Source organism: Belonocnema kinseyi, chromosome 5 (genome assembly GCF_010883055.1).
Source record: "Belonocnema kinseyi isolate 2016_QV_RU_SX_M_011 chromosome 5, B_treatae_v1, whole genome shotgun sequence".
NCBI lineage: Eukaryota > Metazoa > Arthropoda > Insecta > Hymenoptera > Cynipidae > Belonocnema > Belonocnema kinseyi.
This window is the reverse complement of record NC_046661.1, coordinates 113,669,419-113,693,232: the sequence shown is the minus strand read 5'-3', so window position 1 is coordinate 113,693,232 and position 23,814 is coordinate 113,669,419. Positions and strand designations below refer to the sequence as shown.

The window sequence follows — 23,814 nt, the reverse complement described above, 5'->3', positions numbered from 1 at the left end:
TTAATTTACCTTAGTGTGAGTGAGCCAGTCGTTGACACTGTAATGTAGAGATACAGGTGCAGAAATTTGACTCAAATCATAATCTGGAGGTGATATTTTTCCATATTTCTTCAGGTTTCCAAATATACCATGGTCAAATTGGCGAAATTCATCTGCAGAAATTCAGTTTTCAAAGATTTATTTTTTATTTCTTAATTCTTTTTCTGTATTTTATCACTGTATCAAAGTAAAATTTCTGATAAGAAGTTCAGATAAAATTTTAATATACAAAGAGAAGAAAAAATATTGAATCAATATTTTGAACACACTTTGTAAAATTTAGCTTTTTTCAAGTTCCAACTGCTTGAAATAAAAATGTAGATTTTTAAGTCTTCAGTATTTGCAATTGAGAATTATTCAATATTAAACACTATTAAGGGGACACTTTTTAATTTTATAAAGTTTCAATTTCAAATATTTATTTAAAAATTGTTTAAGAACTTCGGCTTTCGATTTTCAATGTTTTGATAGCTGTAAATTTTAAGCTATAAAATTCTGAGTTTCAAACAGAATTGTTCTATTTCAATCGTCTGGAATTGTAAATCATTCAATTTTCAATTGCACCTTCTACAAAACCAATTTTTTTTTAATATTCTGCGCAAATTTTGTATACATCATTGTCCTATTTATTTAAGTTTTGTTAAAAATCTGTTGACAGGTAGGAACCCTATATGTGAAATATATGTCCACATGAACCTACACAATTTTTTAAAAATATAAACATTTTGGAAATAAATGTGAATACAAATGTTGCAAAATTAAAAAGAATTTTTATATTCTCGAAATTGTTACTTTTTAAAAGTGTCTTTGTAAAATTATAAATAATTTACTTTCTCAAAAAAATCTTATTTCGTGTAGTTTTAAAACATTTTCAATTCTTTTAATAATTTTAGATACCTTTAAAATTTTCTGCTAATAGTACATAAATTTAATAAATTAAAAAATGGGACAAATAAAAATTTTCCTACGATCGATTACACAAGTCATTTAAAATAAAAATTGATCGATCATAAAATTTTAAATTATACTATTTCATACCATTTGAAATAAATTTTACTTTCATCTAGTTTTGAAATTTTACAATTAAAAATACTGTGCGATTGTAAACTGTGATCAAGGGACAAAATATTTATATGATTACAAAATTATTTAATTATTTATCGTAGATAGTTTTTAATATTAAGTATTTGTAATTTCCTCAATGAAAAGTTAAAAATGTTATAGTTTTTCTTTTGTAGAAAAAAGGCCACGATAGAAAATAAAACTTATTTTTAAAAGAACGGAATCCCAGTATTTGGTTTAATTATATCTCTTTAGAGAAAGAAAACAAGAAAACATCGTTTTAAAACTTTCGGACATTTCTGTTACAAAAGATGACGTTGTTAAAGATTATCTTTTCAAAGATACTCTTAACAAAAAAAATCAGCACAGACTTTTTAAAACTAACGGTCACAGCATCAGCAACAGTAATTTTGTGATTGTGAATTCTTTTTGTTAAAGCTCCTTCGGCTTTAACGAACACATTCTCATCACGTATCTCGTGCTTCACATTCGAGTTTGTCCTTCAAATTGTATATCATTACAATCCATAACATGTATTGGCATTAAAACACACTTAGTTTTAATGTCTCGTTCACATGCAGTCTATACAGCAGCCTGACTGTTTTTTAACTTCTAAATTATATCCCTAACCTCAGTGACCCAGACTTTGTCAATTAAATTTTCTACCGAAACTCAACCAGTTGTTATGATAATCTTGTAGGACATTCAAAATAAAATTTTCTCTTCCGTTGACTTTTTTTCATAACGTGCGTTATTCAGCTTAAAATGTTCATTTTCGTGATTTTGGAATTTTGTAAAATGCTATAAGTCTAGTAATTTTTGGTTTTGTAAAAGAAAGTCATCAGAATAAAATGTTCGTCTTTTTAAATACTATAAATATTCGTAGAGAGAATTTTTGAATTTAGAAAAAGTCGTCTCAAAAATATAAAAATGTGCTAACTTTTTGAATTTTTATTCAAAATGCCTGTATAACGAACTTGAGCTTTAGTTTAGAACACTAAAAGAGTATACCAGAGGCCAATCTAGTAGATTAGTTTTTTCAAAACGTTGACATTTGACAAAAACTGGGGGGGGGGGTAAAATTTTACACAAATCTAATACTTTCTCTGGTGTGAATGTAAAAAATTATATTTTAAACATACTTCTTTTCATGAGTTGAGCATAGTGGATAGCCTGTTTGACAGATGCTCCTGCTGGAACATGACCTAATATGGTAGGAAGCCTAGTCTGAAATAAAAAATATTTTTATAAGTTTTTTTAAGTAGGAAAGTTGAAGTGAATTATCATTTTTAGTCAATGCCTCGTAATTGATAAATTCTTAAATACAACAATTATTCATGCATCATTAATAAATTTAAAGAACAAGATGCTTCAGAATCTCTGCTGTCTGCAGCGACTCTTCAAAGTTAAAATTTTTATCAGGGACAATTAAAAAAAAAAGATTATAGTTATTTTTTAAAATTTAGCACTTACAATATTCAGCTGATTAGGACTGAATCCAGTAATCATAAATAGTAAATTGCTGCAAAGTGGCTGTAACATAGAATCCTCGTCGCACACTTTCGAAGTGAATTTGTCGTAAAATGCTTGGGTGAGACGAAGTTCGTATACGCCGAGGTATTTAAACACCATCTAAAATTTTAAAAAAGAATATGAATGAAAAGATACTTGTTATTTTTTTAATTTTATAATTTTAATTCTAGTCATAAATTTAATCATTGTTTTTTTTTTTGTATAACTTACTTCCATTTGGTCTGCAATCAATGAAAGAAATCGAAGTGGTGGACTAACAATATTTTTGCAGAATGCAACCGGAGCGAGTGCATGCATTGATACAATTTTTTCATTGTATTCAGGCAATGCAGAAGCCATTGCGAAAAAGGTTGTGGTGCCTTGACTGTGTCCAATATAATATAATTTTTTCTTTCCAGTCTTTTCCAAAGCATAATCAATCATTGCTGGTAGGTCGCGCAATCCAATTTCGTGCCAGCTGTTGGAAAAAATAATTATGAAATTTAAAAAATAAAGAAGAATTTTCGGCTTCCTCTTCCCTTTTATTCTGCAAAGAAATAATTGAATTTACCTGAATTGCCAAAAGCTTTTTTCGCCTACAGAAGAACTAAGATGTCTCCTACTGTAAGTATTGCCTCTGACATTTCCAATCCAAACGTCGTATCCAGCGTCTGCTAAAATGTAACCTGAAGCATATTTTTTCAAAGGTTAAACAAGGTTTACAATTTTTTTGGTAATTGAATAATTCCTATATAATTAAAAATAAAAACAATCATTTTTCCTTCTTATATTTGATGCAAAGTTAAATTCATCATTGGTAATTGCTAAGTAATATTGTATTTCTTAATTAATAAACCATTTTTTTTACTTACCCAGGGACTTTTTAGGGCCCAAAATAATCCAATCAGCTGAACTCATAAGGATTCCATGCATGAGAAGAACAGCTGGTTTTCCCTCGGGATTTGGATTGCTCTTAGGTCCAGTTATCCTATGCATTTCTAAAATATATTCGTCATAAGTAGCCACTGTATGTGCTTCTGGATTGTAGCCATATTTATCAATAAGCTGAACCTAAAAATAGATGAACAAAATTAAAACTTTCCATTTATAGGTAATATATAGATCACTATTTCACTAATCAGCAGAGATAAGTTCCAGAAAAAACAAATGAAATTAATTGAATGTACGAAATCACATTATTAATACTATCAATCATTTATTATTTTTTGATTAAGTTTGTACATAAATACACAAAAACTCCTATTTAAAATTTCGACTTTCAAGAGGTTTCGATAGTTAATTTAATAAAAATGGACACACTTGTGAATATTTTAATTTTATAATTTCTAAACATTTCAATGCTTTTAACATTATAAAAGTGTAAAACTAAACTATAACTTTCCCTACGAACTTTTTGGTTGAACAGTAAAAATAAAATTGTAAAACAAAGTTTTAACCTAACATTTGATCAACTCTCTATTTTTTTATAAGAATATGTAACAAGATAATGTGAAAAGATTAGAAAATTTAAGACAAGTTGATGATTAATAAATTCCTTTAAAATCCACATTAAAAGGATAAAGGATGTTTTCAATTCTCATTGAATTTTAACCCTTCTTTATACCTAATAATTTATTCATAATTTATATTTAAATTTTTACATATCCAAAACAGTTTCTTCTTCTAAAAATGTATACACTAATAGGCCGTTAAATGTGAATAACCATTTTTAAAAATATTTTTCGTTGAAAGTTGATTCTTTTTAATTTAAAACTCTACTTTTATATTTTTTGGTTCAGAATTGATCGATTCTAGTTAAAAATTATTCCTTGAACTATTTTGTTGATAGTTCATTTCTTTTTGTTGAAAATTAACTTTCTTAAATAAAAATCGAACAGGTGCATTTTTTGTACCAGATTAATCTTCGTGATTAAAAATTTGACTGCTCACTTAAAATTTAAACTATTTTGTTAAAAACTTATTTTGTCAGTAGAAGTTTCATCTCTTCAGATGAAAATTTATTATTTTGTTACAATTTTTGTTATTGGAAAAGTCATATCTTCGAGTTGAAGCTTCAATTGTTCTCCAGATGATTCGCCTTGTTTATTTGAAAATGCAACTTTTTGATTTAAAATTTTATCTCTTTTGGTAGAATTTTTATCTTTATTAGTTAAAAATACAACTGCTTGGTTAATACTTAATCTGCTTTGATTAAGGATTCAAATTTGTTGTTAAAAACTTCTCTTTGAGAATTCATATACTGGGTTATATTCGACTGTTTTTCATTTAACTTTAAAATATTTTTTGTTTGATATATCAACTATTAAATGATTCGTTCACCGTTCATTTTTATGGTTGAAAATTCAACTGCTTTATTAATACATCATATTTTTTGGTAGAAAATTAATCTTCTTGATTGAAATTATGACTTCTTGATTGAAAGTTGAGATGTGTTGTCTAAAATTAATTTCAATAATTGTTTTTTGTTAAGAATTTTTTTTATTGAAAGTTAACTTTTCGTAATTGTTGGAAAATGGATCGTTCGAGTTCGTATTTTCGGGTTAAAAGTTCCATTTTTTATGAAGAAATAGCCTTTTTGGTTTGAAAAAATTGCTTGAAAATTTTGTCTGGACTAAGAAATCTTTCCTTTATGAAAACTTTTGGTAGAATATTAACCTTCCTAGTTAAATTGAACTATTTTCAATTGAAAATTTACATCCTTATTTGGTTGAAGTGCTTACTATTCTATTTTTTGTTGAGAATTAATCTTTGTTGATTAAAAATTCAACTACTTTCTTGCAACTTGGACTTCTTTGTTAAAAATTCTTTTTTTCAAAGATTTATCATTTTAGTCAAAAGTTCAACTATCTAGTTAAAAATGTATCTATTTTGTTGGAAATTCGTCTCATCACGCAAAAGTTTAACGATTTGGTTGTAAATATAATATATTTCTACCTGATATCTTAATTTGGTCTGTAAAGTATATTAAAATATTATGGCTGTACTTATTGGATTTTTTACAGCGTTTACTAAACTAATTCAAACATAACATTTTAACCTACAAAAATTGTGGCGGAGTGGTATTAATATAATCACCAGCATAAGTATTCTATGCAAATTTCTAAATAAAAAAGCACGTTCTTTCTTCTATAAGAATAATAAAATGTAATAACTTAAATTAAAAATTCAATATAATAATAAAATTTGCTAATGAATTTTAGAGTTTAGAAACGGATTCAAAATTTAAGTTTTATTAAAATTCAAATTTGATTGAAATTGAAACTTACAGTGGAAAGATATGCGTCAATATCCGGTTTTCTTAAGACATTATAAATACTTTTCGTATCGAGCCCCCGAAGAAAATCAACTTTTTCCACTTCCGGTATCACAGATGCCCTTGTCAAAAAAACAAGGAAAAGAACGCCGGTTACCGGATGAAATTTACCGAGTCTCATCATCGTGAAAATTCAACTAACTGCACTAAGCTCCTCCCAACAAATTTATACTGGTTTCAATCTTGGCCTATCATGCCTTATTATTCAAGATTAATTGGACTAATCTTACCAAAAATTTTTCCCTAATCTTCAGCTTTATCTACGTGGCTGATAACACTGTAAATCCTGAATTTTAATTGTGTAATCAAACGCTCAAATCTATAAACTAACTGCAACACAAGCCCCTCGAGAATCGATAATGATCATTTTCTTTTAAAAATTGTCCAAGGCGTAAGAAACTCATTCAGAAACTAAATAGAGAATATAAGTGAGAAATAAATAAATGAAAAACATTGCGATATTAAAAAAATAAGACTCTAAATCAGGCGGTAAATCTGACCTCTAAATAATTACGTAAATAAGGTTCTTATTAAAATATTTCTTTGTCAATTTTGGGAAAGAATTTCGTATTGTTGGATAATTATGTAATAATTTATTATTCCAGGCTTAATTACCACCACTAGATTTTAAATAAGAAGTATTCTTTATAAAAAATTATCAATAAGAAAGCAGTAATTACTGGTGTAATTGCTTTCATCAATCAGAAATTTTTTTCATATCAATAATGGAAGGTGTCATCGGATAATAAATTAATATGTTGCATTGCGATTATCAACAGTGAAGATTGAGATCAGAATCTACATACTGAGATCAATAAGACAATTTGAAGGTCATAAAGATATGCGAAATTAATTTTTTCCTGGTCAAAGGCAAATAAAAATTTTAATGCGCAAATATTGAATAATTTGATATCTGATAATTGCATATTTAAACTCTTCCATTTAGTTCTATTTCTCTTATAATTAATTTAGAAGTTATTTTTAGTAGAGAATGTAAAAAATAGTAATAAAAAAATTACTAAAATCAGATACATTATTCAATTTTTCAAATTATTTATAGTGTTTATATTGCTATTTGTCGAAAAATACAATTTTATAGAAGAATTTCTAGATTTTGCTATAATTTCTTGAGTCACATGTTTACAGTAATTATCAATGTTTATCGATATTAAGTACTGATGAAATAGAGAGGCTAATCAGGTGATAACGACATCGATAGGTGTTGCAGTCGAAAGAGTAGTTTGCACTAAGAAATGATTTATCATAAGAGGATGAAAATAAACGGTGTTTCTTAATGTGTTCAAATTTGGTAAATGATTACCATCTCTCTAAAGAAGCAAAATAAATGTAAAAGTCTACATTTTTAAATCAGTTAAAAAAAATATTTGTTGTATTTGGTAGACTGAAAAAATAACAAAACTTGTGAGTTATTTGTTTTTTAATAAACCTTCATTTTGTTATTTATATAATTATAGTTCATTTAATTAATATTATTCGATGTATTATTTTCTATCAACAATTTACCCAAAAAATTATATAACTCCTAAAAATAAAATAAAAAATGCATTCAAGATAAAATCATTCGATAATAGTATAACGTGTAACTAGGGAGAAGAGTGTACGATTCCGACGAGTGTGTGATTTGATTTTCAGTTACGTTATTATGTTTTTATGAAAACTTTTACTGGGGTAAACCCGTTTATACATTATTGTCACGGACTAAGTCAAGCGACTGATAAGATTAAAATGTTATAAGTTAATTTAAATCATTTAGTACGATGCTTGAAACCTCCTGTGATGATGGTGTAGGTATACAATTACGAGCGGCCACGAGCGTTGGGGGTGACAACAGTCACCTCTGGATGCCTTCTTATAGCTACCATCTGCCACTCCACGAGTTTTTAATCGCTCACTTCCTGGTTGTCAAGAAAGTTTCTTTCAATGCGACAGGTGTTAAATAAAACCGTTTTCTGAGCTGTTGCCAATACCCTACTGACTCCTAAATGTTCAAGATATTCAGTGCATCTTGCGTGCACATTGCGTGTAGCCGAAATCACAATGGGATGAATAGATGCATGATTCACATTCCTCCATATGGTCTTTACATCATGCCTTAACTCGCTATACTTGTGGATCTTGGTTGTATAGGTTGACTACAAATTTCGGTTAAGCGGATAAGCAATGTCGATGATGTAGACTCTTCCACCTTTTTTTTCTCGCATCACGATGTCAGATCTGTTGGCCCGGATGCAATGATCCGTTTGGAGAGTAACGTCCCAATGTAATATGTAATCTTCGCTTTCTAAAACGGGCATTGGAATGTATCTATAGAAGGGCATGCATTCTTTTAAGAGTCGTAGGTTTAGGGCAAGTTGTTGATGTATAATGCCCGCTACATCATTATGTCTGTGCGTATATTCTCTCTGAGCCATCACGCGACAGCCATCAATAATATGCTTGATGGATTCGTTGGTATCTCCACATAATGAGCACCGGTCAACCACGTCTTGATGTAACACGTGTTTGCGATCATTCCTGGTGCTGACAACCTTGTCCTGTAATACAATGACGAATCCTTCCATCTCTGGATACAGAACACCCTTTCTTAGCCAAATATTAGATGCCTCACTATCCACTTCATTTTGATCTAACGTGTTCGGGTGCTCGCCATGGATGGCTTTCTGCCTCTATTGTATTTCTAATTCCTCTATGGTTTCTGCCCTTATATTCAAGGCCCCATCTGAGGACAAATTTAAGGGCGTGTAGTCAAAATCCGTTTGACAGATGGTACTGTAAAGTGCAACATTTCGTTTGCTGTTGAAATAGTCTCGCAACTGTATAACTTGTGACTCACACAGTTTTTTGACATCTACAACGCCCCTACCCCTAAATGTCATGGTAGAACTACCCTTTCAATCGCTGAATTTCTGTGGTGCATTCGGTGCTTCGTCATTTCTACGCGAACAATTCTGTTTAACTTTTCAAGGTCGGTGTTAGACCATTTTATGAGCCCGAAGGAGTACGTGAGGACAGAGATGGCATATGTGTTGATCGCCCTGATTTTGTTTGCCGAGCTGAGAAAACTCTTCATAATTAATCTGAGTCTCGTAGTGAAGGAAGTCGTTAGGATTGTCTCAACTATCGTATGTTGAATACCCTTAGATTTAAGAATACCCAGATATTTATATGATTCGCCTGCAGCTACTGCCTCGATGTCATTTTCGAACTCGTTCTCTAACCCTGCGGTCCCTAATTCCCCTCTGATTAAATGCACTGTTCTACATTCATCTCGTCCGAACTCCATGTGGATATCAGTGGAAAACAGCTTTGTGACATCGATCACTTGCTGCAGTTTCTGCCCTGAACTAGCGTACAGCTTCAGGTCATCCATGTAAAGAAGATGGGTCACTTGATGACCATCCTCATTATCATAAATTCTATACCAATGAGACATGCTGTTTACTGTTTTGCTGAATGGATTCAACGCTAAACAGAACCATAGTACGCTTAAGGAGTCTCCTTAAAATTTACTCATCGTAAAGCTTATTGATCTAGTTATCCTTGGTTGTCCATGATAAAAATACTTGATTCTTGTACCCCAGAGCCTCATCGCATGGCTTAGAAAGTCAATAATGCGTGGACAGATTTTGTGAAATTTTAAGACTTCAAGCAAATAGGCATGCGGCACGCAAGGAAACACTTGGTTGTAGTTAATGTATGCCATGTGTAAGTTCCTTTGATGCTTAAGAGCTTGAGTCATGGCAACAGCGTCTATAGTGACTAGATCTTCACAGCCTTGCGAGTTTTTACAGCATCCTTTTTGTTCTTCTGTAAGAATGTCATTCTCGTCGCAACGAGAATATACCTTATCTGCAATGATAGCTGTAAAACATTTATAAATTGTTGGAAGACAGGCTATCGGTCAAAAGTCACATGGATTTTGAGCGTCTGGTTTTTTTGGTAACATATATGTAGTACCCTGGAGCACAAAGCCTGGCATCAGATCTGGGTGTTCAATGATCTCCTGCAAACACCTTGTCAACGCAAGATGCACACTCCTCAGGTACTTATACCAGAAGTTGGCAACCATGTTCGGACCTGAAGCTTTCCAATAACTTGCCCTTTTTAAGACTGCTAAAACATCTAAAGCTGTGATGTTTGTCAGTAGCATTTCAGGGCTATTGCTTGCCCTTGCTTCCTCCAGTTTAAACCACGCAGTGTCCAACTTGCATCTGTTCATTTTTCCCCAAACATCCGACCAGTAGTTAGTCATATCTTCCAATTGACGGACTTCGGTGCCTTGCTGGTTATTTGGCTTTACTCTCAGTTCATGATAGAACCTTCTTTCATTTATCTGAAAGTTTTGATTTTGTTGCCTTCATGCACTGCTTTTCTTGTACCCATGCAGTCTGGCAGTAAGAACATCAAGTCTCTGTCGTTGAGAGTCTAAAATTTTATCCAATATTGATGGTGTTAATGTCTCGATATGCCGAGATGGGATGATTTTAGTGACATGGTTTATCAGCTTTCTGGTTCTATTTCCTTTTTTCTATTGAGTTAATTGACCCAATTTGCACCTTACATTGCTAACATCCATATCCAACCTAATCTTCCATGGTGGATCTCGATCCCTCGCTGGGACAAAAACTGCATTTGCAGGCCTAGTTTTCCGGCCCAACGTTCTAACGGTTGCCACAGCTGCAGAGTATACAAGTGTTTGCACCTCTAACGCAGTTTGTGCTACGTCCCAATACGTAGGTAAAACCTTGCTTTCGAGATGTGCTATTAGTGCACGCAGATCATTTGTGATGTTCATTTTGCGCAGATAATGGCTTAGTGTTGGTTCTACGTATCTAAACTCTAATAAAGCATGACCAAAATTCCTTTCAAGGTGCTGTAGTTTTTCTGGGATTTCCCTATCCACATCGTCGTTAGTAATATCCGGATGTGGTTCTAATCGATCCGGTACATGATGTTCATTATCCCTAGCACCTATGCCTTCAGAATCAATCAAGTCTTCGTTGTTCACATCTTCCAAGGTAATTTCATCAATAGGAAGCTTCTATTCTACTTCCATTTTGATAGAAGCTATTTCAACAGCCGAAAGTAGTCTGTTTACAGATATTGAGCGTTTTTGATCTACCAGATTCTGCACATTTATTTTTGTGGCTAGCTCTAGGTATTTAAGTAAGAAGAGTCTATGATGTTCTCTCCTCACACTTTGCCCACTATTCTCTGCCAAAAAGGCCATCCACCTTTGGAGGATGTGGTGGTGTTGAATCATCAATAGGTAAAGGAAGAACGTCAATTGCTCCTGCTTGACCGTTTGATGCGGTTTCTTCTAACTGATGTTCATTGCCGTCGTTTTTCCACGCCAAATTAACCTGTTGTTTAATCTTCATTGCTTGGTCTTCTGCAACGCGTAGATTAGTCCTATTGTCCTTCAGCTTAGCGATTAGATCTATCAGTACGACTTTTTGTATAAAAGGATACTTTGGAGCAATTTTGTTCTTAAATTGTATCCTTTCTCCATTTTCGTTCCAAACTTCGTACTTTCGTAATAGAGACACACCAATTCCTCGTTTATTGTGGTATCCCAATTGATGCTCTACCACAGTATTTCTGTCGAGGTGGTTAGCAGCAAATAGCTAACGCTAGCCAAAGCATCCTCAGCAGACACAGTTGATATTTCGCTGCTTGACGTTTGTCGCACATGTTTTTACTGGCCAGATTTTTGATTAGTGAAATCTGCCTGACCATCCCGCAGCTCACTATTGCCACCATCCCGTATGCTGTGGCCCCCAGCTGTTTTTCCAGGGGCGCCCCGACGATCCTCGAAAAGCGACAAGTGTTTTAAAATATTTATTACGCTCTCCATTTTTTATTTATGGGTTTTGGTGTTCTATTTAGTCCCTCTCCTCTTCGTTATCAGCCTATTTGGCATTAGAAATCTTGTCAGTAGCAATGCTACCGCCAACATTGCCGTCAAAGTCATGAGAGAAAAGCTCAAGTCCTACCGCAACATCAACGCGGAACACCTTCGGCGTTTATTATAACACCTTATTTTTATTGTTTTTATACTTTTACTAAGGTGAACCCAGTTATACATCATAGCCACGGACTAAGTCAAGTGACTGATAAGATCAGAATGTTATAAGTTAATTCAAATAATTTAATACGATGCTCGAAACCTCCTACGATGATGTTGTAGGTATACAATTACGAGCGGCCACGAGCGTTGGGGGTGACAACAGTCACCTCTGGATGCTTTCTTAGAGCTATCATCTGCCACTCCACGAGTTTTTAATCGCTCACTTCCTGGTTGTCAAGAAAGTTTCTTACAATGAGACAGGTGTTTAATAAAACCGCCTTCTGAGCTGTTGCCAATACCCTACTGACTCCTAACTGTTCAAGATGTTCAATGCATCTTGCGTGCACATTGCCTGTAGCCGAAATCACAATGGGATGAATAGATGCATGATTCACATTCCTCTATATGGTATTTACTTCATGCCTTAACTCGCTATACTTGTGAATGTTGGTTGTATAGGTTGACTCCAAATTTCGGTTAAGCGGACAAGCAATGTCGATGATGTAGTCTCTTCCACCTTCTTTGCTCGCATCACGATGTCAGCTCGATTGGCCCGGATGTAATGATCCGTTTGGATAGTAACATCCCAATATAAGATGTAATCTTCGCTTTCTAAAACGGGAATTGGAAGGCATCTATAGAAGGGCAACCATTCTTTTAAGAGTCCTAGGTTTAGGGCAAGTTGTTGATGTATAATGCCCGCTACATCATTATCTCTGTGTCTTTTTTATTTAAAAAATAAAAAATTATGACAATGATTTCTCAAATTGAAGCCAGTTTCAAAATATTAAACATTTTAAAATAAAATTAGTAACAATTTTCTAATTGAAAGGCTTAAAACAGTGCAATTTCAAACATGGTCGAAACATATGATACTTTTACACCGCATTAACTAGGTAATGTACGGTTTTTTGCTAAAACGGTTTATTAAGGGTACCTGGTTAAAATTCTAAGTTTCCTAAAAACGAGACTCGTGCGTCCTAGAGATAATTTTGAAAAATATTAAAAAAATCGGTTTTGTGTAGACTGACCCTGCTCATTGAATTTCAGAACAAAATGTTCAACACCAAAATTTAACTAGAGAAAATTCTGAACAAATTAAAGTAAAAAAAGAAGGATTTTTTCCTTGTGCCGAGTACTCTTTGTCCTCCAAAGAACCCGGGTTTTTGTTAGAAAATAGGCAAAAACCCCTATCCTGAAGTTTGTACCTGTACTTTGGAACCTGTTAATTTTGCAATGAACAAATTCAAAATTTTAATTAAAGTAGACGCAATTTCGAGTAATTCTAAAAAAATACAATGACCAAGCCGCAATAGGTCATAAGTTATAGTTCCACAAACTTGAACACTTTTGACCTATTTTTCAGGGCAAAATTCTCGTGTTCAGTTTTTTCAAAATACTTTGTTTCTCGGTAAAGCTACGTAAATGCCAAAAGCGGAAAAGTTGTAGGCCAGGACATTTTGCGTGAATCTAAAAAAAATGTAATCTTCTAGTTTTGATAGATTATGCGTTATGCCTCATAAAAGAAAACAGATTTTTTAAATAAAAAAATTAGATCAAATGAAAGAATATATACAAATTAATTGACTTTACATTGCTCATTTATTATTTATAAAAAAAAATTATTAAAGGGATTAGCTTTATAACGGTTTATTATTTTATGTTAAGAATCCTAAAAATTGATAAACTACTCATCGCAGAAAAGACAATAATTGTAATGTGTTGATAATAAAAGACTATATAAACAAATTAAGTACATAATAATGTAAGTGATGAAAAAAAAATCCATAAATGACTAATTTATTGACTGATAAAATATATTTTACCTCCGGGGACTTATAGAGGGTGGTATATGTACAAAAAATTTCAAGTTTCATAGATGTAGCCTATCTTTTGATACTCAGTCATTTATCAGTCAATTATTTAATTTTTTTCTTTATCATTTACATTATTATGTAATTAATTTGTTTAAATATCCTCTTATTATCAACAATTAACAATGACTGTTTCCTCTGCGCTGATTAGTTTATTAATTTTCGGCAGTCTTAACATAAAATACTACCACGTTATAAAACTACTCTGGTTAATAAAATTTTGTATAAGTAATAAATAAACAAAGTAAAATCAGTTGATTCGTACTTTTTTTAAATTTAATTTCCAAAACAGATATTCTGGAAGTGATTTTTACAAAATAAATACACAAAATATGCACGCAATTGATAGAATGAAGCGTATTATTTTTAAAAAATTTTAACACTTGATTGTTTTAACAGAAAAGGAGAAAAAAGTGAACTTGTAATGAACTTCAAATGCATCTATGCCACCAAAATGCTCGCAAATACAGTCGCAATACATTGTCCAAAACATACAGAGCCTCCCGAATGGAAAGGTTCAAAGTTTCATGGTCATAATTTGTAACCTACATGAGCTAAAATATATTATTTTTATGTTACGTAAAATGTTGTTCCCCATAATTAGTTTTCTTGCCGTTTTTTGTAGGATATGTACGAAACGAACAGTTTGAAGAAACTAATTTGATTACAAATAGCTCAAAATAGAAAAAATGCTGAGTTTTTTGAAAAGGCATAACTCTTAATCTATTAGAAATACTGCCGTACAAACTAAAAAGATACATAAGTCCAATCTGACTCGAACTGAGAAAATCGAGAAAAACTTCTTGCCGAAAGAATTTTAATATCGAATAAAATTTTGGATAATGAAGATACGTTATTTGGTTAAAAACAATGTGCTTTTTCATATTTTGCAATAAAAAATTGATTTTTGATCCAATTTCTTTTATAAAATGGAATTTCGATGTTTTACTGGTCGCAGAAAAACAAAAATACAAGGCAAAAAGAACACAAAGTCACTTGCGGACGATTCTTTTGTCAAAGATCTCGAGCACAGCCTCAAAATACAACATTAAAGCATACGTAAGGGACACTGTGTCTCTTTTAGATGGCAGTATTTATATTCGTCTTCATATTCCGAATTGTCTACCTAATTAGGTATAGTCAAAGATTAAGTTTCTCAAAGCTCTGTAGGCTTTGAGGTACACATTCTCATCGTGGCACTCACGCTGCGCGCTCGATTTCCGACAGACATTTGTAAACAGGTTTTGTTGAATTTTTTTTTTCATGTATCTTTCTTCGTTTTTCCACACATTTTTTTCAGTGTTATTTTTCACGAATGAAACAAAAAGTACGCGTCCTATCAAAAAGTGATTCTTAACGAAATTGTAGATCTTTTTGAAAGAACAATTTTTGTTGATTCATCTTTTTTCGTATCCTACATAGTTTGTCCACAAAATTGAATTTTTTATTTTTCATTATTTTTTACGGTATCAAAATTTGAATTTTCAATTTTTGAAGAAAATCCAAAAATTTGAATTGATGATCTTGTAGGGCTTTAAAAAAGAAATGTTTTTCTTTTCATGACTTTTTATCATATCGTGCGTTTTTTGGCTTAAAATTTTGATTTTCGGCTGATTTAAAAAATTTTCAAAACGTTATAACTCTGATAATTTTATTTTGATCGAAAAAAGTCATAAGGATAAATTGTTTTTTTCTTTTTGATACTATAAACGTCCGTACATTGAATTTTCAAATTCAGAAAAAAATTAGTCTCAAAAATTTTCAAAATGCGCTCACTTTTTAAATTTTTATCAAAAATGACTGGTTCACGAACTTATCCTTTCTTTTAGAACCTAAAAAAGTGTGCTAAAGATGGCCTTGATTCGTTCATTTTTTCGAGATTTATCGTGTTTACGGACAGTCGGACGACCGGACGGCCGGGCGGACAGACAGACGCCAGCGTAAAAATCTGATTTTCGGATTCAGGGGATCTCGAAGCGTGGAGATCCATTGAAAAACTGTGGTGTCAAATTTCCGACAATTCTAATACTTTCTCAGTCATAAATGATGAGAATGTAAAAACATGTATTTATGGAAAATCGTGGAAAATAAGTTTTCAACAAATAATTTGTTAATAACAAATTTTGTTTGTATATTGTCTAATATTGGAATATCTTTAACTACTGCTATTTTATGTAACTTAAGCTATTTCAACTATTTTCCTGTTATTGACGAGCACCGGGAATGTCAAATAGAAAAAGGCCATTTTTTCGTCATATTTGTTTATTTTAAAAAAAAAATTGTAATTCAACTCTAAAATCACTCAGAAATCTTATTAGCTTTTTTCCAGATTTTTTGTCGAAATCGGTGAAGGTTTGTGGGCTGTACGTTATTCTGAACCAAACAATTCATTGTTCTTCCCAATATGCGTTATTTGGCTTAAAATGTTCATTTTACAGTGTTTTTTTTTTAATTTTGTAAATGCTATAACTGTGGTAAATTTTGCTTTCATCAAAAAAAGTCATTAGGATAAATTGTTTGTCTTTTCGATTACTATAAACATCCATAGAAAAAAATTTTGAAAAAAAAGTGGTCTCAAAAATATTCAAAATGTGCTTACTTTTGGAATATTTATTCCAAATGGCTGTCTAACGAACTCGACTTTCATTTGAAGATAGTAAAAGAATTTACCAAAGAAAAACCAATCACTCAATTCTTTCGAAAGTTATCGTGCTAACAAAAAAACCATCCACGGACGGACAGACAGACACATTGGTGAAAACCTGTTTTTCGGATTCAGGGGGTCTAAAAACGTAAACATTTGACAAAAACGGGGGGGGGGGTCAAATTTTACACAAATCTAATACCTTCTCTTGATAAGAATGTATGAATTAATTAATTTGTCATGAGTAATGTTTTTTTTATTGTTAATATCGTTTTCGACAATCAAAAAAAAAAATAATAAGCATGCTATCAAAAAGTGATTTAAATCAAATTTGTAGATCTTTTTAAAATGCAGAACTTTTGCCTAGCCATCTTTTCACCTAATTTGTACAGTTTAACCGCAAAATGTAATTTTTGATTTTCCATTATTTTTTGATGCTGTCAAAATTTGAATTTTCGATTTTTCAAAAAAATTCAAAAAGTTGTTAAAGCAGTCTTGTAGAGCATTAAAAAAGAGATATTTTTCTTCTCCTAAATTTTTTCCATGTCGTCCGTTATTTGGCTAAAAAGGTTGATTTTCAAGTGTTTTTTGAAATTTTGTAAATGCTATAACTTTGGTAAATTTTTGTTTTATAGAAAAAAGTCAGAAGGATAAATTGTTTGTCTGTTTGAATACCACGAATATCCGTACAGACAATATTAGAAACTGAAAAAAGTGGTCTCAAAAATTTTTTAAATACGCTTAATTTTTGAATTTTCACCCAAAATGGTTCGCTAACGAACTTGACTTTTATTTTAGGACACTAAAATAGTATACCGAAGGCCAATCCTATCTGTCAATTCTTTTGAAAGTTATCCTGCTAACAAACTAAAAATCAACAGACAAACACACACACATCAGACAAATTTCGCGCATTTTAACCGCAAAATGTAATTTTTTATTTTTCATTCTTTTTTTATTCTGTCAAAATTTGAATTTCAAATTTTTTAAGAAAAATCAAAAAGATGTTCAAACAATGTTGTAGAGCATTGAAAGAGAAACATTTTTCTTCTCTTGACTTACTTTCATATCATGCGTTATTTGGCTTAAAATTTTGATTTTCGTGTGTTTTTTGAAATTTTGTGAAGGCTATAACTGACATAAGTTTTGTTATTATCAAAAAAAATCATTAAGATAAATTGTTCGTCTAATTGAATACTATGAAAATCCGCACAGACAATTTTTGAATTTAAAAAACAAAGTGGTCTCAAAAATTTTCAAAATACGCTCACTTTTTGAATTTTCACACAAAATGTCTGGTTAACGAACTTGACCTTTATTTTAGGACATTAAAAGAGTCTACCAAAGGCCAATCCAATCTGTCAATTCTTCTAAAAGTTATCGTGCTGACAAACTAAAAATCTACAGACACACACACACACACAGCCAGACCCATTCGTAAAAACCTGTTTTTCGGATTCAGGGAGTCTCAAAGCGTGGACATTTGAAAAAAACGGGGGGGGGGGGCGGGGGTCAAATTTTATACAATTCTAATACCTTCTCTTGATGAGAATGTAAAAAGACACAAAGTTCTTTAGGTTCTGTTTCATGTGTATGCTGATGACGTATTGCCTTCCTTGTAGAACTTTTAGAACACGCAAAGTGCTTTGTGCACTGAAAAAAATGGTTAGTTGAGCGAACTATTTAGTTCGTAAGTTGTCGTACTACTATTTTATTAGCTGATACTGCTAATTTATTAGTGGGGACAACAATTCCATTAGTTGCAGTGACTATTCAGTTAGGACCAACAACTAAGTAACTGGCTGTCCCAAATAATAAAATAGCAGTACCATATCTTACAAACTAAATAGTTGGCCCAACTCACCATTTTTTCCAGTGTGTATCTTTTTCTGTTGTATTTTTCAACTTTCTCGACACCAAAAACTCATTTTTCATAAAAATGTCACTTATGCATCTTTTTAGTTTGGACGACAGAATAGAAGATTAAACTTTTTTTAGATTTACGTAAAATTACCTGCCGTACAACTTTTTCTCCAAAAGTTCTCCAAATGTTTCAAAGTTCATGTGTAAACTTCCGAATTTGGTTTTTTCCCCTCTTTTTTTTAATCCAGGTTCTTTGGAGGACCATAACTGAGCACCTATTGAAGATAGGAAGTTTTTTTTTTGCCTTCAATTTTTTTTAAATTTCCTTCAGTTTAATTTTAGTCTTGAACATTTTGCTCTAAAATTCAATAATGTGGGTCAGTTTATGCAAACGTGATTTTTGGAACTTTCTTCAAAAATATCTCCGGGAATCACGTGTTTCATTTCTAGAAAACTTGGAACTTTATTCAGGATCCCTTAATAAACTATTTTAGCAAAAAAACGCGCATTTCCTGCTTAATAGGTTAAACAGAACTTTTTTCCTACGAGATGCCTGGACGAACATTAGAATCATATAATTAAAGAAATCTTATTTTGTATTATTTTTCATAAGTGTTCATTTTTAATATGAGATGTTAAAATTGGCCAACTTTCAGTTGAACAATTTAAATAAATGAATAATTTAAAATTGAAAAGTATTTTATTGAATAATTTCAGGAATAATGAATAATAATTCCAGAGGAAGTTAAAAAATGAAACAATTTAAAAGTTAATAATTGGAAAATGTTTTCATGCATTTTGAAAAGTGTTATTACCAATTTTAAAATTGTAAAATTATTTCTTGGAAAAAAGATCCTATTATATATTTTTTAAATTTCAAACGCTTTTAATTAAAAATTATTAATTAGAAAGTTAAATTTACACTTCGTAATTTTTAAATTTTCGTTCTCGTGGTTAAAAAAATCCGCCCGTTTCGCGGGCATATCCTCATCACACACTGCGCGCGCGGCTCGCTTCGCTCACTAGTTTGAGCGCGCCTAGGGCGCGCGACTGTTGATTCTCGCGCTTCGTGCTCGATAATGGATTTACCTTGCTCTCCACGCTCGGTCTTTGCATATTCCCCACACTCTTGCACACATTTTTTTAAACTAAAGGGCAAAGCATCGACAACAGTAATTTGTTGATAGTGAATTCTCTTTTGTTAAAGCTCCTCCTGCTTTAACGTACACATTGGCTTCCCGTATCTCGTGCTTCACTTCGTATAATATAAATATCCGTACAGCAAATTTTTGAAACTGACATACATACATACATACATCCATACATACATACATACATACATACACAAATACATAAATACATAAATATATAGATAAATACATCCATACAGAGGCAGACCGACACAATTTGTAAAAACCTTTTTTTCGAATTTTGCACAAATCTAATACCTTTTCTGATGAGAATGTAAAAATTTCTTCGAAAGTCATCATGTCGTCAGACTACAGACAGGCAGACAGATAGACCGACAGGCAGACATTTTCGTAAAACCTATTTTTTCCGACTCAGAAGGGTCTCAAAGCCTCGAGAATTAAACAAAATGAATAGCGTCAAAATCACACAAAACCAAGGCATTCCATCTACATATATGATGAGAATGTAAAAATTCACATTTTTCCGCAAAACAGTGGGTGCCATTAAAAAATGATACAGAGCAATTTTGTAAGTTTATTCGAAACGAGAAATTTTCCTATTGACCATTTCACCGTCATTTGCGTTGCTTGGAATTAATTTAAAATTTTTTATTTTCTTATAGCATTTTCCACGTTTCAAACCAAAACTATTGTTGCTATTGAAAAATAGAAAAAAAAACAATTTTGTGACTCTTTTAAAAACCAATAATTTTGATCTCTCGTCTTTTTGCTGTATCTTTCGTAATTTCTTGGGAAAGTTGAATTATTACATTTTTGAGTTCTATTTTCCATAGCTAAAATCATAAATATTGACAACCTAGAAGTTATCTATGCATATAGATTTGAAATTTGACCTTGAATAAAAAATGAAATAACAGTCATAGCCAAAAAGTCAAAACACCACCGAGATCGTCTGAGCCATATCTTTAGCTGTTTTTTCACTTTTAAAAAAACAATTTTTTAAACAATTGCGTCGTTAATTAACATTTAACCTTTATTATCAAATAAACTAAAAGTCCTATAGTAAAAGTAAAGAAAGTTCTGGATTCATCTTGGCAATATCTCCAGGTGTTTTTTCATTAAAAAAATGAATGATTTAAACAATTATATTGTTTATAATATTTAGGAATGTATTCAGCAATTTTTGTAAACAATTAAGAGTTAATAAGTAAAGCATAACATACCTTGACGTATCATTAATAAAAAAACTTGAAAAATTCAAAAAGTTAGTTTAAAAATTGTTTTTGCCCCCTCCACGCATACACCTGTACGATATCCCATGGCGCATGTAGATTTGAATATTCAACCTATATTATAAAATAAACCAAAAGTCCTATAGAAAAGTAAAGATAGTTCTGGATGTTTTCTAAAAATTATAAACAATATATTTGCTCAAATAGTTAATTAAAAAATTATATGAAAAAAGCACCTGGAGATATTGCCGAGATGAATCCAGAACTATCTTTACTTTTTCTATAGGACTTTTAGCTTATTTCATAATAAAGGTTGAATAATCAAATCTATATGGGCCATGGGATATCGTAAAGGTGTGTACATGAAGGGGGAAAAAACAATGTTCAAACCAAAAAAAATATATTCAAAAAACTATGTACATCCCTAAAAATCCCTGAAATTCTCCTAAATATCAGTGGAAGTCCCTAGAAATTTGTGGAAATCCTTTAGAATTCCTTGAAACCTCCTGATATGTTTGAAAATCTTTAAAGTTAGTACCTCAACTCTTTCAATATCTTAAGATTCTTTAATTCTATACTTTTTCCTCATAATGATTTTTCAAGAATTGCGAAAAATGATAAAAAATGTATTATAGGAAACTTATTATAGACCTATACCTTATACTGAATTTCATATGTAATATTTTTCCGTAAGTGAGAATTACAAGGCATTGTTAAACATTACAACGGATTTTAAAGGATTGTATGAAATTACTCGCGATTGCTTGAGTAAAGTTGAAAGGCAATATATTTTCTCTCTTGAACATTTTCGGAAGAATGTCTTGCTGTGACGAAACATAGGTTTTCATTCTTCTGGTCTTTCTTTAATCGATGTTTTTTAGTGTTTCCATTTTATCAAAAAATGTTATGATAATGAAAATATGCACCTCTGGGATTAGTTAAACTTTTCTTCATAACTTTTTCTGTAAAATCAATATTTTGCTTATTTTAATAGACTACCTTATGGAAATTGATTGCAAGAGATTACCTGTAACAAAATTTTACCTAAATATTTGGCGACTTTGAAGCCGAATGGCAGCAATTTCACATCCAGATAATCAACTAGCAATGCAGAGGTGCTTTTTCTAACGTCATCTCCTACCTGTACATAAATTTTCGAGCTCATACGAGTCACGTTACTGAGCTATAAAAATCAACACCTTTATCAAGTCGCCACCACTCACCTTTTCACTGAGCCCTGCGAGCAGTTATGTATTTTGCGGGCCCACGGTCTATCTACTCAGCGTACCTAGTAAACACGCTAGTAGCATTTTGGATTTTATACATTTTTGCAATTTAATGAAGTAACTAAGCAGCATCTCGGAGACCATGGTTTCGTGTCTTCCAGACTGCTGTGGGCTAGAATGAAAGTAGGAATCAGAAGACTATTTATCATAGCATGCTACGCGCCGGTTGATAGTGATTCTCGAGAAGTAAAAGATGCCTTCTGGGACACTTTAAATGACACAATAAACATTTGCGAACATGGGGAAAGAATAATTCTACTAGGAGACATGAACAGTTGGGTGGGCATCCAAAATCAGGATACAGAAAGAGTATTAGGGAATTTTGGGGATCCAATAACAAACTATAACGGACATAAATTAGATGGTCTATGCTTAGAAAGGGGTCTGTTTATTACAAATACTTGGTTTAGGCATAGATAGGGCAACATGGGAGGACCGTATAAAAAACAAAGATATAGAGGGCGCCTGGACAATGTTACGGGATATCCTTATTAGATGTACAATCGAAGTGTGTGGTACCGCAGTTGTAGGAAGAATTTCTGGTGATGCGTGGTGGAATGATGAAATCCAGGCTGCCCAAAAAGCAAAAAGAGAAGCGTACAAGAGAACTTTGAACATCGCAGATCTTAGCAATGAAGAAAGAAATAGACGTAGAAATGATTATAGGCGCGAAAACAGGATACTTAAACGATTAGTTAAAGAAAGTAAAGATACAATTTTAGCAGAAGAAGAGATAAAAATACAAAACGACTTTGAAGGAAGCAGGAAACTACTTTATAAAAAAATGAAAGGAAACAAAAGTACAGAAATTGCCAACATGAGAAATAGTAGGGGGGAAATGGTATATAATTCAGACGGAATACTAGAGGCTTTCAGATACTATTTCAGAACACAATTCGGAGATGAAGCTATAGGACACCTCAAATGCGATGTTGAACACGATGCGATGGAAAACTCAATTGAGAAAGTCTGTGTCACTGAGGTTAGGGATATAATTAAGAACTTAAAAAACGGTAAGGCTGCCGGGGTAGATGATATTAACGCTGAAATGCTTAAACACGGTGGCGAGTACATACCACATAGAGTGTGCGAATTGATAAATTTATGTTTCGAGGTGGGAGACGTCCCAGACGATTGGAAAAAAGCGATTATCGTACCAATATACAAGAGAAAGGGAGATAAAAGCGAGTGCAATAATTACAGAGGGATTAGCTTATTAAGCACCGTAAGTAAAATATATTCAAAAATACTTATTCGTAGGGTAATGAAAATAACAGAAGCAAAGATTTGGGAAGTCCAAATCGGGTTTATGCCAGCAAGGTCTTGTACGGATCAAATATTTAGCTTAAGGCAAATAACAGAAAAAAGTTTGAGAGTAGGAAAAAAAGTTTTCTGTGCATTTGTTGACCTATAAATAGCTTTTGACAAGGTAGATAGAAGTAAACTTTGGGAAGTCCTGAAAGAGTATGGAGTCAATGGATGGATCATACAAGCTGTAAAAACAATATATACAGGTAGCAAAGCGAGTATAAGAGTGAATGGGAAACTGAGTGACTGTTTCGATATTATTCAAGGAGTTACACAAGGATGCGTTATGTCTTCATGATTGTTTATATTATTTATGGACAAGTGTTTAAGAATGGCTCTCTTCGACAAAGAGGGTGTGGATCTCCAAACAGTAAGGGTACGTGGGTTAGCGTTCGCAGATGATAAGGTTGTTATGGCA

The 23,814-nt window shown here is 32.0% G+C and overlaps 1 protein-coding gene across 1 annotated transcript in view; it reads right to left on the bottom strand.

Moving 5' to 3' along the window:
• Positions 1 to 23,814, bottom strand: part of LOC117172758 (lipase 3-like) — an 86,919-nt gene that overhangs the window by 436 nt on the left and 62,669 nt on the right. The window contains exons 9-14 of the mRNA XM_033360958.1: positions 3,486 to 3,684; positions 3,185 to 3,299; positions 2,845 to 3,091; positions 2,575 to 2,733; positions 2,244 to 2,328; positions 10 to 152 (exon numbers count right to left, since the gene is read on the bottom strand). Of these exons, the coding sequence (XP_033216849.1) occupies positions 10 to 152; positions 2,244 to 2,328; positions 2,575 to 2,733; positions 2,845 to 3,091; positions 3,185 to 3,299; positions 3,486 to 3,684 (948 nt within the window). The remainder of the gene's footprint in view (positions 1 to 9; positions 153 to 2,243; positions 2,329 to 2,574; positions 2,734 to 2,844; positions 3,092 to 3,184; positions 3,300 to 3,485; positions 3,685 to 23,814) is intronic.